This window comes from Erithacus rubecula, assembly GCF_903797595.1.
Source record: "Erithacus rubecula genome assembly, chromosome: 2".
Classification (NCBI taxonomy): Eukaryota; Metazoa; Chordata; class Aves; order Passeriformes; family Muscicapidae; genus Erithacus; species Erithacus rubecula.
The window spans coordinates 48968721-48988480 of NC_136685.1; the positions used below are offsets into that span (position 1 = coordinate 48968721).

The 19760-nt window shown below is 40.7% G+C and overlaps 1 protein-coding gene across 1 annotated transcript; it reads right to left on the bottom strand.

Moving 5' to 3' along the window:
• Positions 1-843: 843 nt before the first annotated feature.
• On the bottom strand, positions 844-17938 carry SERINC1 (serine incorporator 1). Its single transcript, XM_079298400.1, has 10 exons — positions 17777-17938; positions 12099-12260; positions 10433-10626; positions 7488-7567; positions 7146-7283; positions 5813-5982; positions 5625-5715; positions 4215-4356; positions 3875-4105; positions 844-2383 (listed from the first exon to the last, which is right to left on the bottom strand). The coding sequence occupies exons 1-10, from the start codon at positions 17813-17815 to the stop codon at positions 2245-2247; spliced, it is 1386 nt and encodes a 461-aa protein (XP_079154526.1). The 5' UTR covers positions 17816-17938; the 3' UTR covers positions 844-2244.
• Positions 17939-19760: the final 1822 nt, after the last annotated feature.

Genomic DNA, 19760 nt, shown 5'->3' on the forward strand with positions numbered 1-19760 from the left:
TTGATAAGCCTCCAGAACAAGTGTTTTAACACACCAGACTCTGTCCCAGTAGTAGCACACAAAAGGGTGTTCTCTGTAATTTCCTCCTTCCATTGTAGGAGCCCTTTCCCTCCTCCAAGCTGTGTGTCCTCTACTGCACTCATGGAACAGACAGGTGCTGCAGTGAGTTTGTGCACTTGTGTTACAGAGCCAGAGGGGTTTCTGCCCCACTGAGTGGGGCAGACACACTTTAAACCAAATCATCTCAGCTTGAGCTCCTGATTTTGATATAAACAGTAAGTCAAACTGTAACTGAAAATCAAGTGAGACCCTCCAGAGCATAAAGACTAAGCAAAGAGAGAAACTGGTTTTCAGTAACTTCATACATTCAACACGAAAACCACACTCCTGATGAACTTAGCAATGGATCTGAAATTTTTTTCCAAAGAAGTAATCTGATCACTTGTACAAGGACCTGAATCCATAGACAGAGCAGTCTGTTCATCTTCTGAATTCAGTAACTTGTTCTTTGTTACAGGATCTGGAACTGCTGTAGTAGAAGTGGTGTTCAGGTGCTTTACCCAAATTTAAATAGGTGCAATCCAGTGAGGCAGCAGCAGTTGATGAAGGAGGAATGCAGCTGCAGGTGCAAGGCATGTCTGTGTTTGCTGGGACACAGCTGCCAATGGCACAGAACCCAGGGGGGTTACATGTGACCTCCCAAAAGAGCCAGGCATTGACAGCTCTCCTCAGAACCTGACAGTGCTACAAAGCATCCCCAGAAGAGGGGATGAGAAGGTTAAAAAAACCCTTGCAATAGCCACATCTGGCAGCAGCATGAGACATCAAAAGTCATGGGACATCTTCATCCAAATTTATTTATTAATAAGGTAACAACATATTCCAAATTATTACAAGCCTTTAGTAATCTTTCCATTATTGTCTCAAGTTTGACTTGACATGTCAGACTTTTGCAGTTAACGTCAGTGTTCAGGTGCAGAATTAAAATAAAAGCTTAGAGAATGGCAACAGGAAGTCACAGTTACAATCACCACAGAAAGAGATGAGCATGACATCTACTGCAGATTCCAGGGTCACTCCCAGTCGGGCTGCTCTAGGTTCAAGTTGTAGCAAGTAACAGAAATTACATAGCTTATGTACTTCAGTTACAAAGCAGCAAGCACAAAAGCATTTTAAGATTTTGTAACTGCACAGGAACTATGCCTAGATTTAGACTTTCTAGGCTCAAGGCCATCTCTGGCAATGGACATCAAGCAAAATACCTAATAGAGTAAAAGATTTCAAGATTCAGAGCCCCAAGTATTTTAAGAAGTGCTTCAGTTGAAGCCTCAGTAAATGCACACCTCCTCCTTTAGTTATTGTAATTTCAGTGCTCCTTTCTCTCCACTTTTTTTTTTATCACAATACTCAATTCCTCCAAAGGGCTTACACAACTTTCACCACTCGGCTCCTTGCAAACTCCATGATTGTAGCTTAGCCAAGAAGAAAGTGGCACACAAAACAGCAATAAATTACAGCACGGCTATGCCATTTAAACTACTTTAAAAAACAGTAATAATACGTAGATGCACATTGTAAACAGGTGCCTTAAAAACATGCTTCTGAGCATCTGATACCAGGAGAATTCTCCCCAGGGTGCCTGTCCTCCTGTTTGCAATGGGACGCACTGGATTGGCTCCTCTGCAGCTCCAGGTGCAAGTTTCCCCCTCTCTCATCTGTGCTGAAGGTACTGCTGCCCTCAGCATGGGAAAGGTCAGGCTGTTAGTGCCAAAGTGCTGCAAGATGTCCAGTAAACCCCAACGTGCTCCACTTTGAGTCTAACAACACATACTCAAGGCTTACTTTGGAATCAAGGCAACAGGGATCATCAAAGGCAGCCCCTCCTTTACTTGCAAAGCCTGACATAGCACTGCTTAGTTACCCTAATTAACATTCGCACTTTTTTCCTACAACTATTTAATGCAATTGGGGGGAAAAAACCCATACTTTGAAAAGTTTTTGATCTTACATCTCGTGCTCCCAAAGCATTCAAACTAGGAGTAATCCTATGAAAACCACCGTTATTTGAGCTCAGCTAGAAAAAGTCATTTAATGAAATGACAAGACATGATTCAAGGTAATCATGCAGGATAAAGCAGGGAATACTACCTGGACAGCACACACACACACACGTATTTACACCCGCGCTATTACCCGGAATACTGTTTGTTTCACTAGCACAGCCTCCCTCCAGAGCAGCACAGCTCAGTCGAAGTCGCGGTTGGTGAGAACCAGCGGAGCCACCAGAGTCCACACGTAGAGCACGATGCCAATCCAACTGGAAGAGATCTTCACCCACACGGACGGCCACTTGCTGGTCATGGTCTCGTAAGAAGAATCCGGACTGTGAACCAAGGAAAAGAAAAAGGAACATTTGCAATTTTTTTTTTCAATACAACATATTTGTGTTCCAAATTACCCCTTAAACACTGTTTTCACAAGAGATCATTTTCAACTCACACCTCAAAGGACCCTTCCTCCAGGAAGTTCACAGCTGTCTGTACAAGAAGAGACTGCTGTGAAGTTGTGTACAAGAACTACTCATAAGTTGGTGTCACAGGAGGTGGAAAAACAACAGCAGCAAAAAAATAATCAGTATGAGAAATTGCCAAGAAGCGGAACTAATTACAAGGAATCTCTAACAAATCTGCAGAAAGACGATCAATAGATAGCACTCAGAGATACAAAGAATGTGTTTTGCCTTGCCAAAGGATACCACCTAGGGAAATTAATCATCCTGATGTCAAATAAGGCCACAAATCAAATCCACAGCAGGACTATTAAGAGTTATTTCTGAAGGAGTACCTCATAGCCTTATTTTTTCGATACAAATTGTTCTTTGCCAAGTCACTAGAGACCTTAATTTGTATTTTTTAATTCCGAAGAACATCTTGTCAAGCTGTTAGTTAGCAACAGTTCACACACAGGACTATTTAGTTGTGGGCACTTTTTTAAGAAGCAGACAACATAATTTCCTTCCACCAATCCCTGTCACTGAATGGCTGTGGTTGGAAGAGACCACTGAGGTTCTCTAGTCAAGCTCCATGGTTCCAGCAAGAACACTTAAATCCAGCTGTCCCAGATGGCTTTGGAGTACATCTCCAAGAAACTTCACCACTTCTGGCAACCTGTGCCAGTGCTCAGCCACCCCAGCAATGAAGAAATGTTTCCTGATATTCAGAGGGAACTGTCTCACTGTGTGCCCTCTGCCTCTGGCCGTGTCACTGGGCACCACTGAGAAGTCCTGGTTCCATCCTCTTTGCACACCTGCTTCAAGTGGTGACACACCCCTTGGGCCTCCTCCAAGCTGAACAGTCCCAGCTCTCTTAGCTTCTCCTCATATCACTGATGCTTCAGTCCCTTCATTATCTTCATGACCCTTTGCTGGACTCTCTCCAGTATGTCCATGTCTCTCTCTTACTGGGAAGTCCCAGAACTGGAGGAGTCACTAGAGCTAAGGAGATGAGAAGAAACACCTCCCCCTTGACCTGTTGATATAATATGTCCTTTTTCTAGCCCTCTGTACCAGACATAGGCCTAGTGTTTAATAATTTTTAATTGTTATATAATTTAAGACTTTAAATTCACTTCAGCAGGATCTGCTTTAGCAGTTCAGTAAATTACAGGAGTCATCCTTGAAAATGACAGCTGCTTGTGAACAAAGTTAGCTAGTTTTCAAATACAATTCCCTAACTGCAACTCAAACAGTAACTTCCCTTGAGAAGGCACACTCAAGACCTACATTCCAGAGCACCCAACTTGTGCCTCCTTGTCCAGCAAAAAACAGCATCTTGTATGCTTCTTATCAGCAGCACATCTAATCAAATGTAAATACCTGTACCAGTTGGTAAGTGTCATCATGATATACAGTGATGCCAGGAAAAGCATGAAGTGGAAGAAGGAATAACTGTAAGTAACTCCATCCCTCTCATTATCTATAGCTCGGTGAACATCATCTCCATCATCAAGGGAGCCATCACTCCTGGGCATTCCATCCTCTATCAGTGTTGATTCATCACTGGTCAGCATCAGCTTGTTCACTTGGCTGTTGTTGGATGTCCGAATGCTGGATTTGACAGGAAAGGACATGGTACAATTACCCAAATAAATACAGTTTAGCATCCAACAGTAAGAAGTTATACAAATTAATGTCGTTTTTTTTAAAGGAATCTTACCTTGAATAGAGAACACACAGCAAAAACAGAACCAGTCCTACAATTCCTTGTGCATCCCACCACTGCACTACCTGACCTTGGGTTGGAATGGTGGTGCTGTTGTAACCAATGATGCTCAGCAGACTGGGGTTACAGCGCCTGTCTGTGAGGGAAATTGCATTAGAATTTACATAAAACAAGAATAGGACAAATATTTTATAGCACATTTCCATGCTGAATGCACAGAAATAGAAAGGAACTTCGTGACTGTGACAGTCTAAGTAAAATTTGAATCTAATTTTAGCCTACTGAATCTCTCTAGAGCAGGGAAATGACAGTACATGGCATAAAAATCTGTCTCTTCGAGAAGATAAAAGGATTCTCAACTTATGTAAGATACACATCAACTGCTTTACTATTCCATCTCACATAATTAGGTGCAACAAAATGAAAATTTCTGCATAATAAACTGCATAAGAAAACAAGTCTGACAAACATATTCTATAGATGGGTTACTCGAGTTATGCCAGAATTGGAAAACAATGCCAGTAAGTCAGTTTATTGTAAGTGGTTCCCAAGCCACAGCATCCACAGATAACACTGATGAAACAGGTTAAAGCAGTAGACAGTCTTATTTTCCCATAATCACTGCCTGAATTAGATGACTCATGTATTCCATGACACAGAAACACAGAAGATTGTCCATAACCAAGACAAAAGGGTCAGGGATCCAATTAAAACCACTAAAATTAATATCTGGTGATTCATTTTAATCACCAGAATTTCTGCACTTATTTATTTTTTGAAATATTCAACTATTTCCACACACAATAAATAACTGAAGATATATAAATGTAATATAAACATAAACATATAGATCCTCTGTTTGAAAAAAATATAATCAAGTAGCATCTTGGACATCTAAAAAATGTGAAACCTGGTAGAGAGATGGAACTCCTAGACTCCTCAGAGGAGTTGCAGTGATCTGCAAAATCTAAGCTTTAGAATACTGCAGTTCAGCCAGTAAAGATCAGAAATTCTTATATGCAATATAAGCAGGAAGCAGAGGGGGCAGAGGTCAGAGATGTGTGGACAAGGCCAGGTTACTATTTTATACCTCCCACACTGTTGCTGGGAGCATGGCCTGGGGGGAGGAAAAGGTGAGCACACCCTGGAATAAGTGCCACTCTGCTTCCCTCTCCCTGTCTCAAGGGAGCTTGCCTGGACCAGCCATGCAGACCCTGCCCTCCCTCACTGCTGCCCATCCCTTCCTATCCCTCAGGAGAAAGGGCTCCTGGCAGCACATGCAACTGAGTCCTAATGCATGCACATTCTGTTACCCTGCTCTAATGCTGCCCTGCAAAAGAGGTGGAAGTACAATTTATTGCTGAACTGGTTACCCAAAAAGCTCTACACTGTTACCACACTTACCTGGCTCATTGGTCATAGCTGACCAAGTCAAATACATTGTGTAAATTGTGATAACCGAAGACTGCAGCAAACCAGATCTTGGCTGAGATTCCTACACAAAGGAGTCACAAAAAAGGGAAGTTAGGCAATCAAAAGTTGCAGGCACGATTTTATTGTGATAACACACAGGAGGCAAGACAAAATTGTACCTGAATCCTTGGCAGAATTGACATTACAGAAGCACCAATGCACAGGAGCATATTAACACTGATGAATGTCTTGTTTTCAGAACAACCTTCTGGATGAGTGTAATAAACATAAAACAAGACAATAGCTACTAGAGACAGCAGATAGTTGACAGCTGTAGCAGAGAGCAGAGCTGTGAAGAAACAAAACCATAGTTAAACTGGTTAATAACAGAAAGTACTAGCACTGGAATAATACTGCATGATTATCAAGTGTGGATACAATATACAACAAGAGTTCAGGGCACTGGAATGTAAAAGAAGTTCTCAAATAGCCTGTGAAGTATTAAAAAGAAACAATACATAGGAATCCTGAAGCCATGCTTGATTCTCCAATGCTCGATTCTCCAATGCTCTAACAGCAACCAGGAAGAGCAAGGAGGCTAAAGGAGCATGGTTGTACTGCACACACTTTGCTTAACAGCTTAAAAAAGAAACTGAAGAAATACTTCTCCAACAGAGGCTAAAACAAAATCTCATTTTCAAATTACATCTTAGTAAAAACACTAAATAGAGAAGTGGTCACTGAATGAAGACAGGCCAGGCTGTCTTTCAAAACACCTAAATTATCACATCTGAAATACTTTATTAAAATATAATTTCTCCAGTGAGATGACTTGTATTCTCCTTCACAAACCTGGCCTTTCACTTAACAGATACCTTCAAAGAATACCTGACTGGCAACCAGAAAAAATTGCTTGAGATGACTCTACTCAACACAAAGCACTAACAGGTTACTTTGCTTTTTTAACCAGCACTAAAGGGATAGCAAAACCTGTGGCTGCATGAAGAAAAAAAAAAAAAAAAGCTGCAGTTGCCACTTCTCTGATATCATGATGCACAGAAAGCTCCACCTGAATGTGAGGAAGAACTCCTTTATTTTATGTAAGACTGCACCCTGCAACAGATTGCCCAGAGAGGATGCAGAGTCTCCCCCACTGGAGATATTCAAGAACCATCTGGACACAATCCTGTGCCATGTGCTCTGGGATGACCCTGCTTGAGCTGAGAAACTGGACCAGATGAGCTGCTGTGGTCCCTTCCAACCTCACCCATTCCATATCCAGGGAATAGCTCTTATTACTCAGAGGCTGCTGCACCTCTCCCTGCTTCCTCTTACTTAAGTTTGCAACAGAAGGACATCAATGGAGCTGAACTACACATCTGAGAAAAGGATACTTATTCATGAAGCAGCCCTTTCTGCACCAGTAAAATGAACTATTCAGTGAGTAACTTATTTAACACAATGCACATTAAGTGAAATTTAAAACTTGATTCTAGTACAGTCCCTCCTTACCTGCATACCAGCATCTTGAGTTTCCTTCCTCCATTTTTTCAACCCAAGATTCATTCCAGGAATGGGCAAAGTCAATAAGCAAGACCAGCTGAATAAGAATAAAGCAGAATGCCCCAGCCATACCTACATAAAACCACACTAGGAAAAAAAAAAAAAAAAAAAAAAAAAAAAAAAGTTAAGAACCATATGAGATTTACCCCCCATCTCAGTGTCCCTGAACACAGAGAAGGCACTACAGTCACACAGCTACAATAAAAAGTGTATGACATCAGCATGCACTTACTTTTTTTAAAACTAAATATGATTGCACAATTGATACAGAGGAAGACAATATTCCCTCACCAGTTGTAAATGGTCCCTCAGGTATGAAGAAAGCTCCAACACTAATTGCAAGTGCCGTCGCAAATTTAAAGAACCAGAATCTAAAGGGAAATAAAAAAAATAAGGCTACTGTTAAGGCAGGTCTAATTCACACATAAAATACACATCTTTGAGAATTTTTTTTCCAGCTTGCTCATTCTTAACTTGCCTCACTTGAAGCAGGATAAAAAGTATATCTGCCCAAAATTTTTGTTCGCCAAAAAATTATGCTTAAACTGTGCTAGACTGAAACAGAATTTGACATATTTCCCAAAGGTTTCTTCTTACTCATGAATTACAAATTAGGCAGTTGTAAGCTGCTTGTTTTTCTTCCTAAGAGTATTTTAAACCAAAGCAGTGAGATTACTGATTGAATTGTTTGCATATCAGTAAAATGGGTTTAAAAAAATCCCTTCCTGCTTTTAATATCAAAGGTCTGGCTGGTGCCTACAATGACATAAAATATTATGCTGGAGTTTCCTACCAGTCTTGGCTCACTTCCTACATGAGAGAGATATACAAAAGTCTGGATTCTTTCCACCCAACTTCAGATTCTTTAGGCCTACAGCTGATGAGGATTTATCACAAAAACGAAAGCAAATTATTTATCCTGCACAGAAAAGACACAATCAAGTTCTAAGTCCCTGTTTCAGTGCAGTATCATTGGAATTTTTCTTCCAGTAAAAGATATACATTCACAGATCATCAAATCAGACCAGATGTTTCCAGAAAGCATACAAGGGAGTATCCTTCACCAAAGATACACCAAACTCACCTTAATTACTAACTGCATAAATATATCCTGCATAGGGAACTTCAAACTGTTATGCCAACAAAACTGTAAGGAGGTGAAGACTATTTTTTCTGATCCCAGTAACATGGAGCTCCAAAAACAGACATGATGTCATCTACACGCACTTAAAAACTGAATATAACAGCACAAAGATATGTACCACACCCCCACAATGTCAAACACTTGTCAACTTTTCAAGTTTTCTATCCCTTCCATTTCTTCCCATACTTTGAACAAGTTTAATCTCTCCTGCTGGCTGTTTCAATCAAGTGATGGAGACCACAAGAACAAGTGCTGGTTGTGGGGAGAGAAACTATGTGAGATGATAGAAGTGTAGAATACAGAACAAAATGAACTAATTCCCTGGGATATAGAGAAGTGACTAAATCCAATCTGAAAGCTGAATTAAGTTGTAACATTTACAGTGCAATACAAACCTCACTAAAACTAATTTTAGAATTCACTTTTCTTTTAATCAATGTCATTCTCAATTACAGAAATAAGAATGGGTTCAAGTTTGTATATATTTAATCTCTAATTCTATACTTTTTTAAGGATCTTAATGGTCTATCCCATATTTAATTTCACAACTGAAAACAACAGTCATCTGAAATAACACCTAAAGCTGCTGTGCATTCTGTACAAGCCAGCAACTATCTCATAGATACATTAAAATTGTTTTTCTTTTATTGTCATCAGAAACCTAAGGCAAGAAACCATTCTGGCTGCCACTAAAAAAGCAGAGAAGGTGAACACTGGTTATAGATCATACTACTGGGTTTAACTTGCATGCAAGCATGAGAAAGTAAGTACACATACATGCAAAAATCTAGTATTCAGAGTATTTCAAAACACTGACAAAAAGACTACACCTGAAAGAATTACTGAGCACACACACAATTTCAAAAATCAAAAGCCATAAAGCTCTCCATGAAGTTCACTGCAACACATTATTGAAGCAACAAGTTATTACAGAAGTGTTGAAAGTAATGTTATTAAATATTTTACCAGCAACAGGTAAATAACATAATTTTTTCCTTTTATTCTAGTGCTGATGTTAGATTGGTTAACAAGAGCAAACTGCTATGGGTTGCATAAACAGTCCTTAAATTTGCATTAGAGAGCACAACTCCAAATAAGGTTATCAAGAAGATCCCAAACACTTAAGAACAATTTTAGGTAAAAAACATCCCACATCATCTAAAATCACCACATGCCTTTTTCTGAAGAAAAAAAAAAAAAAAAAAAAGTCCCAAAAAACCAAAAAAACAACAGAGCAGAATGTAGCTGAACCACCTTCTTCTTGCTTGGAACACGCATTTTCTCTTGAACAAAGTAGGATGGAGGGAAAGGCTGAACTGAGTTACTCTTGCTAACATATCTTAACACTGTACTCTCTATCTTTAGACCAAAAAAAACCTGTAAGTAAACAAAGCAATATTCTACTCAGACTTAATTATTTTATTTTCCACTATGGAAATAATTTGAAGTTTTTCTCATTTTGTGGTAGACATGCTTAATCCTACTATACTAAATATAAGATAAAATTTTATGGCTCAGAAGTTCATAGCTTCTGTTAAATACAGTCACCTTGAAAAAGCAGTAGTCTAAGCAATCACTATGACCACCAAGATTAGACACCATAAATGGTTTTAGGATTTTTAGCATCATGCCTTCTTACAAATATTTACATCTCCTTGGTTCAAAGAACTACATTACACATAGGCAAAGACTGGATGAAAACTACCACCTTGTGTCAACACACAAGCTGAAATTGCACTATATTCTTCCATCTGATAATCTTAACTATAATAAAATACAAAAGAAAATCTAGCAGAAAGCTCAGAAACTAGATACATAACTCATTCTTTTTGCAGAGGGGCAACTGAAAAGAGAGCAGAAACATAAAAGATATATATCTATATAGATGTTTAAAATGTCTTAACTGCTATAACCTGTAAAAGAAAACTGTTCAGAAAAGAACAATAGCTCTTACAAACTTCAAAGTTAAGAGGAATATAATTCTCAAAGAAGAGATGATGCTCTTAAATCTTTTTATTTCTCAAAAAAATCTCAGTGGAATGAAACAAAAACTCATCACTAACTCATTTCAGCACTCATTTCTGCATCTTACCCATTGTGCACTGCTGCTCTGGGGTCGTTGCTGCTCTTCACTTTGATCATCAGCAAGGAGAAGAGAAGGAAGAACATGGCCATGCCAAAGCACACACGGTACACGGCCTTGTAGCCAACCAGGACATCACAATTCACATGGCCCTGCACACCAGGAATGCTTGTGCCCAACCCTCCATCACAAAATCCAGGAATCTGTGATGCACACAAGATATGTCAGTCATCTTTAAAAAGACCTCCTGTCTGTAAATGCATATTAATAGATTTCCAATGCACAATTCATTAATATTGCAACATTATGTAACTATTAACACTGTTGGAAAATATGATATTGAAGGACTGCATCATTAGCTACAGTCCAACTATAATATCAAACACGTGCAAGGAAAAAAATGCCTGCATAGGCAGCATAAAATAAAATAAATCTTTCCATAGAATAGTCTGGGTTGGAGGAGACCTTTAAAATCCACCTAGACTAAGTCCTCTGCCATGGGCAATGACATCTACAACCACATCAAGATGCTCAAGGCCCCATCTCATCTGACCTTGAATGCTTCCAGGAATGGGGCAGGGATCTTATTAACAGGTTGTTTATGTTACTAGCAATTTCAGAACTTCTCGAAGAAATGCAGGTTTCCCTGGTTGATCTGAATCAAGAGATAATCAAAGATCTGAACTAAATTTGACTTGACAGTTACTATCAGGCTTATGGCATATCTAGGAGGTGGCAGTCTGCTTATAGCTCTTTAAAACAGACATAGCCTTTCCCAAAAAAAGTACCATCACCATTAATTAGGTGTGTCCATAACTTCCATATGAAACAGCTGAGAACATGTCACTACCAGGACATGAGCAACATCTTTTAGAAGTCAAATCATATTCCAGAAGGCTGCAATTTTCTTTCCCAGGTGACTAACATGGCTCTTACTGAAGCTCTAATGTGGTAACTATACCAACTTACAATAAACATTTACAGATTAATCATTTGGGGGGGGAACCATGAAAATCCTGCCTAACCAAAGCTACTACCTACTGAAAAAACAACCCAAAAGACTTCAAAACAGAAATGAAGTATATTCAACCCAAGTTCAGTGAACCTGTAAGCTCTACTGTAACTCACATGACCACTCTCCAATTTTGTATCACATTGTCATATACCTAATAAACTGTAAGATCCTACAAACACTTCCTAATTCCATGGGTGGAAAACACAGAACTATGATTAGTGAAAAATATTTTTGTTACACATGGCAGACTTTAGAATAGAATTTTAACTAGCACAGAACAACGAAACTAGAAGATGTCCTAGAATGTATTTATTTTTTTTAATTGCAACCACAATAAAAATAAATTTAGTGCTGTAAATACAAGCATTTCAATAATACCTAATTTGAAACTACACATAATGAATTTTATTGTTTGATGCAAAATTTTTTCTGCTCTGAGCATTTAAAGAGGAGGCTTTACCTCAAAACAGTGCTTTTCATCTACAGAGGGATCTTCCCACAACTTCTTTATTTGACTTACAAACAAATTAATGGTGACTGTGAAACACAGCTGGTAGCAAAATGACCTATTTCCAAATAAAATCCATGCTTTTCAAGATGTCAGTTACTATTATCTGTGACATTTGTTCTACCAAAAATGCTAGCAATAAATAACCTGACCTTCTTCAGCTGCTCTTCCATGCCTGGTATTAGCATCACACAGGCAATGCTCACGCCAAGAAGTAAGAAGAAGGCGTAAATCAGTCGAGTTATGGTGGAGTTGTTTCCACTGGGGCAGCATCGGCAAAGCAGGCACGGGGCACTTCCACACAAGCATGGTATCTGACAGAAAGACAGAACATGAATTATTTAAAAAGCTTTGGATTACTAGATTTCAATATTTAATCAGGCTATGCAGATCATCAGATATTATGATGGAAAATGACTCATCCTGTGCATCCCACCACTGGCGCACATTAAGTCACTGCAACACGTTACAGAGCCACCAAACAACAGCACTTCCCACTGAGCCACTGCACAGTGAAATTAGTGCTGTGGCAGGAGTAATCACTTAGCCATTCAGAAGAAATAAAAGAGCAAGTGGTCCTGAATCCAGTCTTTATTTCATTTCAGCTAAATGACATGCAAGGATTGCTTCTGTTAGCAACTACATCCTGCCTTTCACAGCTGCAAAGATTAAACAAACACACCACAGGAGCACAACTGTCATGTAGGTGCACTCTCAGCACCTGGCACAGTTGGGATACAATCCTCACTGCAGCCATAAATATTTCCAAAACACAAAAAACGGGTGATAAAACCTAAATCTTGGGTTGCAAACTATTTCATATTAGCAGCTACTCACATATCACATAATTCTGTTAGTCTGCAAAATTAACTTATGTAATGTAAAACTTACAAACAGTAAGAACTGCAAGTATGCAGTACATGTGTTATTGATACCAAATATCCACAGCAAAAGTGGATGGGAATGCTGTACAACTGCAATACTACAAGGGAAAAAAAAAACATACAGGACAAAACTTACCAGAATTTAATTTTCACATAGAAAAGTGTGGGAAGGAAAAAAGGGAGCTATTTCACCAGGAAAGGACTAGAAAGCAGGGAACAATTCACTGCCACTTACTGAGTGACAATTTGGGAAGTAAAAGAAAGGTAAGGTCTCACAAGTAAACATCAGCCAAAGGAGGAAAGGTACAATCAAAAAGTGTGATCACTGTCCTTCTCTGAGCTGCAACAAGCCATGCTACCTCTGACACAGAATGATATAGAAACAGGTTTAAAACCCAGCTTGTCCCCCAGCACACAGCCAGGGACAACTCCATCATGGCACAAAAGCCACAGGTGTTCATCACTGCATGAGACAGTCAGGTAAGGACACCAGTAGTTAAAAGGCCACAGGACCTGGACATGTCAATCACCTGCTACGACTGGCATGTGTCAGAAGAGTTCTCAGCAGTCTAGTCACATGACAACCAAAAATGCCAGCAGTCCACTGCTACTGGAAAAGTCCCAGGGGCTGCCAGGAAAAGCAGACAGGCTGCCACAACATTCCTGGCAGCGTTCTGAGAGCCCCTCGGGAAAAGGCCAATTGTCGTTCACACAGTTTCTACCAGACTCACACACTGGACCCACAAACTTTGTTTTTTAAACAACTTCCCTATATTCCTTTTGTACATGTGTTCCTTCCCAAAGAGCCAAGAATTTTCACTCCACTATGCTACAGATTCATCTTTAAGTTAGCAAACTTCACCATTACATTTTAGCAAACTTTCCCATTACATTTTTCTTGCTGAGACTAGGCAGATTCTCATTATAAGTATTTCAGGACGTAAAAATTATTATATTGTCCCTCTTCTACGTTCACCTTCACTCAGTACTGTTGGTATGAAGGTTTTGATTATAGGAGGTTTCACCTCAATATAATGAAGAAATTATTTAGACTGGGAGCAAACAGTCCTTGCAACAACCTCCCCAAGGATATAGTGGAGTCCCCATCACTAGAGGTTTTCAAGACGCAACTGGACAGGGTACCAGATCATCCCTCTCAGGCCCTCTTTTTCGTAAAAGATGGAGTAAGTGGACCTTTGAGGCTGCTCTAAAACTGCAAGCAACTACACTGGGGCATCTGTGCTTCACAAGCAGAAAATATATGGCAAATATTGTCTCTGAATGCATCCGAATTTTATAGTACTACTGTCTTACACTGTTTTCTATACACACAAATAACCCTTCCAGTGAAAAATACCTGTTCTCTGTTCAAAAACTTATTTTCTTGAACTAATTCTGTCTGCATTAATTAATATCTCCAAACATACTGTTAAATAAAAGGTTGAGTTTAGCAGAATAAAATGTGACTAGGCTCATCTGCTGCAGAAAACGTGGGGACAGGAGTACCTGTTAAAAAATTCACTTCTGTAAGGAATTCCATTGTTACACTGTTTGTTAAATACTTAAATAATTCAAGCAATTTGCTCCTTGCCTCAGCAGAAGCACCAACACTTCTACAGGCAGAAGAGACCTGCAGTAGCTGAAATGAAGATGATTGTCTCCACCTCACTGGGAAACAATGTGCCTCAAGAGAGGCCATATACCTCCACTGGAGTGTCTGAGCTCCAACACCAGTTTTTAAAATGTCTTGCCCCTAAACAGCTCATGCAGGTACATCTCTGAACAAGAGACACCTATTGATACATGACACTATTTATACAAACTGGCTACTACAAGGAAGCACATTACAGTGCAATTCTCTCTTTCTTTGGCAAAAGAGAATAAAACACATACCATTCCAACTAAATAGTATTGTACTATCGGCAAAACTACTCTTTACAGACTTTAAAAGAACAGAAGCCAAAAAACACTCAGCCCATGGAATTCAGCCTATCAGTAGAGGAGACAAGGTGAGTTTGTGCCACTTTCTTCCTAAATTTAAAGCACACTTCCCACAAAAATTTCAGTACTAACAAGCAGCAAGGTAATACCATGGAGATCAAAGCTTAACTACCCAGGTGTGACTTAGTTTAGTTGCAGATGCAGACAAAAAGTTACTCTACAATTACTTTTTCACTTGCTTCCATAAGGAAGCTTAGACAAATGTTACTCAGACACAACTGAATAAAATCTATTGCTTTCCAGAAACTCTTTTACTTACCTACCAACTCATATTCCTTTACATTTTTGAGGAAAAATAAGCAGCTCAATGGTGTTTACTAAGGCAAAATAAGAAAAGACAACCCACATACCTATTCTGAGAGCAGCCAGCTGGGCAGACAAGTTAATTCATGCCTGCTAAACTAGTCACTTCATTCCCTATGGCAGTGGAAATTGCACGAGGAACACGTACCAAGATGTACATTGAAGGAGAGTGAAGGAGACAGAAAACCCCACAAAACCACGGAAGATCAAATGTTACTGCCCCTGATGCACAGAGAGTAGGTTTTTAATATCAAACATAATCTTCCTACTGGAGTAATGACTAAATGATTATATATTGAATTAACTATTTGCAAAAACACTAAGCCCCTGATGGGCCTAGTCAGGGTTTAGCTACATCATCCCTACTCTTAAGCTTAAAGACACTGAATTAATCAAGATCTTTGCCTTGACACAGAATATTAAAGAAGCAAAACAGCAGCTCAGCTGTTTCAGAGAAGAGAACAATAGAGACAAGATGCAGAAGAGGGAAAACGTGCTGCATTATCTACGTAGGCTGTCAGGAGAAGACGACTTCTGGTGAGATGGCTCTGCTCTCACGGCCTTGCCCTCACCCCATCTCTCTGACAGGCTCCCCTTGCTCTTAAAAATGCTAACCTGCCTGATCTGCACACGGGAGGGCAGAGCAGTAAACGCAGCAGTAACACCACAAAAGCCCAGAAGACAGGAGCAGAGCATGAGGCTGGGAGGGGGCCTCAAGCAGAGCTCTGCACAGCACAGCAGTTGGCCCTGCAGGGCAGCAACCCTGACAGCAGCGTCTTCAGGCAGAGGAGCTTTGCTGGCCGTGGGACAGCCCCACTGCACCTGGCCCAGCTGCTCCCCGCCCTCAGCCTCACTGTCTGCCTCCTTCTCAAAGCCACAGAGTTTGTACTGGCATATCCTTAGAAACCAGCATGGACAGAATCCTATTCAGAACTGCTGCACAGGCTTTAAGTGCTGATCAGCTGTGGTTTTAAATGTGGAAAGAAAATGAACACTTGAAAGCCATCAGGCAAAAGAGAAAAATAATACCAACAAAAGCTACCCACTCTGATTCATTGAGCACTTTAAAGGAAGGGACAGAAGTCAACTACTCACAGTAAATCTGATTTAATTAGGATTATGATCTCATGTAAATCATTTTATCTAACAGGCCACTAGCTGAATTTCTCTGTAGAGAAACAAACAATCAAAAGCAAGTCAGTGGTTCTTCATACACTCCCAATACAAACAAGTTGTCAGAAAAGCTGTTTATGAACTTGAAAATGCAGTATATATTAACTGAAGTATTTGAATGAAAGCCTATAGTCACAATGTCATGAAGTATTTGACAATGGTTAAAAATAATGTTAACAATGTCCAGTTAGTAATTAAAGCCTAACTGGCTACACCATTAAGAAGTACTTAAAATGTTAATGAGAGCAAAATGCACCCTGACAGTAATTAGTTTAAAGGATATTATCAGTGTTCCAGTTGATTATTTATAAGCATAGCCTGGAAGTTAATTTATGCAGATTTTCCAATTCTACAATAACTTTGTATAATTCGTAAAGAGATTAGGGGATTATGGATCATCTCTCTTAATTAAAGGTCACTCTGTTTTAGAGGAGCCAAAGCCCATGCAATCAGATATCTCAAAAACAGGAGCTTAAATAAATATGAGGCTTTGTTATATCACTAGAAATGTGTGTATGAATGTTTTAATAATAGGTAATTTAATTTAATCCACGTATGGTACAATATTTTTCGTACGAAAAACTCAGATTTTCACATCCCACTGACATTCTTACAGCAAACATCTAACAATTCACAAACCACTTGAATGTATCAATATAGACAGGGTTTAGAGCTGGAAAGACGTATCACTTACGAACAAAAAAAAGCAATGCCTCAGCTGAAGACTCTTTATCAACTTCTTTGCTTTCCTGCATAACGCCAAGTCTTAATGCCATCTCAATCCACTGTTTGCCATGAACAAAAATCACCTGACGGTGCTGTCTCAGCACGGTGGTGACACATCACCACGGATTACTGCGCCGCGAGGAAAGGACGGCTCGGCGAGACAAAGATGCTACCAAGGGTGGAGCTGCTCAGACAAAGCCGTAAGAAAGAGGAATTAAATACAGATACCAGAATCGGGGAAATGTGCGGGTTTTGATTTTCCCGAAATAAACGCTAGAGTTCAAAGCATTTGATCAGACTCTAGACTCGGGGAGAGGTGATTTCAGCAGACACCTCCGGCACAGGAACGCGGATTAAGCAGAGCCCTGCAGCTCCACAGGCCGGCCTCGGTTAAGGACAAAGCTCCCGACAGCGAAACAGCTCCGACGGATCCGTGCGGATCCCGGGAGCAGCCGAGAGCGGGGCCCGTCCCTCCAGCGCGGCGGGGAGAGGCAGCCCCGCCCGGGGCAGCGGCCGCTCGGGCCGGACAGAGCCCGGCCGGGGCCGGGCAGGGGCCCGCAGCCTCCCCGCGCCGCAGGAGGAGGAGGGAAGGCAGCGCCACGGCCGCCATGGGTGACACAGGCGCGGCGAGGCGACGGGCGAGGCCCGGGTGGGGAGGGGAGGAGGAGGGGAAGCACCGGCCGCCGGCTCCGAGCCCGCGGCCGGCAGGGAAGGGCAGGGAGAGACCCCCGCGCCCACCTTACCCAGCTCGCCATGGAGCAGAGGCCCAGCACGCTGCCCATGGTCCCCGGCGCGATCGGGCTCCTCCAAGATGGAAGCGGCGGCCGCGGCTCCCGACGCCGTTGTTTACTGCTGCCCGCGGCGCTTCCGGCCGCTCTGACGGCACGCGCACGTCACTTCCGGCCCGGCGTGTGGGGAACGGGCGAGGTGACGGAGCCGGGATGTTCCCTGAGGGGCTGGGAGCGCCCTCTGCGCCCTGCAGGCCCGACTAACGGAGAGGAGATCTAGCCGGGCGAGCAGGCAGCGACCGCCCGCCAAGGACAGCCGGGAGCTGCAGCCTAAAGCTCCTTCGTTGTGAGCCGCTTGTGGATGTAGTAAATCAAAGTCTTATATGTCAATAAACCAGATAGCCAAGGACCTCTGGGAGGTGGCTGTAAGGATGCAGTAAATGAAGGTGTTGATGCACGCCTATGGATACGTTATGAACTTGGCAGAATGTTTGGCGTCCATGTGTCCATTCCAATGCTAAAAGTCACACTTAGAGCTCACAAAGACCCCTGGCCAGGTGCAGACCCGCCCCCTCTGCGTGCAGAGATGTTAGATGCGGTTATGTAGCTCGTGTGGAAATTCCTAACAGGGCATAGTAGATGAACACAGCCATAAAATAGGAAAAAGGCCCACAAAAAAAAAAAAAAAAAAAAAAAATAGTCCTAAAAGAAAAAGTAGCACCTAAAGGTCTTTACAAAACAATCAATCAAGAATAATAAAAAAATATATAATACATGTAATGATATAGACATTATAATATATACTTTTACATACATTTATTAAAGAATTACTTAATAATGAGGGTATTATAATACCAAGGATTCTCTCAGCTGAAAAATACAACTCTCATTTGTAAAATGTCTTAAGATCCAAAACTAGACACTGAAGAAGGATACATAAATCAGATTTTTAAATAAAATACTTAGCAGTATACATCACTTTACAAGTTAAGAAAACATTTTTGTCTCTTGAAATTTTCCCTTCTTACTAACATGCAGTCATTACACTACTGCCTGCTGGGCTCAGATTGGATTTATCTGTGGATGTTGCTAAATCTATCCTTTGTAATTGATTTTAAAGGCAATCCTATTTTCAGAATCAAACATGAAAAGATTTGGAAGGAATTTTTGCAGGCTGAGGGTTTGAGGCTGCAATTGCCTAGTGATAAAAAGTGGGAATAATTCATAAAATGGTTATAGCTGTTTGAAAGGTTAAGTAAACAGAATTAGTGGACATGGAAAAATTTTGGAGTACCTTTAGTTCAGCCAGTAGACACACAGCAGTAATTCTGAATGTTCACTTTTGTTTGTGCACTAATTTGAGCCAGTGTGCTGTTCATCTTCCACATAGCACCACCACAGCAGCCAGGAGGTCCTGGAGGCACAGCATCAGCTCACAGCTAACATTGCAGCTTCATGTGATGAATGCATAATCTCCATTCCCTCTCCTTTGTGAAGCCCTTAATCTTCTTCAGAGATGAGTTTTCATTAGCTACTGATCTTTTTCCGCTTCAGTATTCCTGCAATTTTCACAGTGTGCACTTCTTCTGTACAAGAATTTCTGATAGCCATGGCAGCCTATTTCTCTCCATACCAACTTGATCTCTTTTATTTCCCAATACTAAATCCCATCATTGTTCTCTGATTCAGTCATTATTTCTGCTATCTTATTTGGAGCATCTACAGGGGAAAGATGCTGAAGGATTAAGTACACTTCACTGAACCAAGTCCTGCTCCTCCTTCACTACATATCTTTTCTAAGAAATTGTAGAAGAGAAAAGATCTGCTATAGGAATTTCTCTTCTGGAATTTGATTCCATTTTCAAGTCCTACAGTTGCCTGACAGCATTCAATTATATTGTGAAATACCAGTTTTACTTCATTTGAAGGGGGGTGGAATTCATCCTACCCAGATATATGTTCCAGATGGCTTCCCCAGTGTGATGTCTTGCTTCCCTGT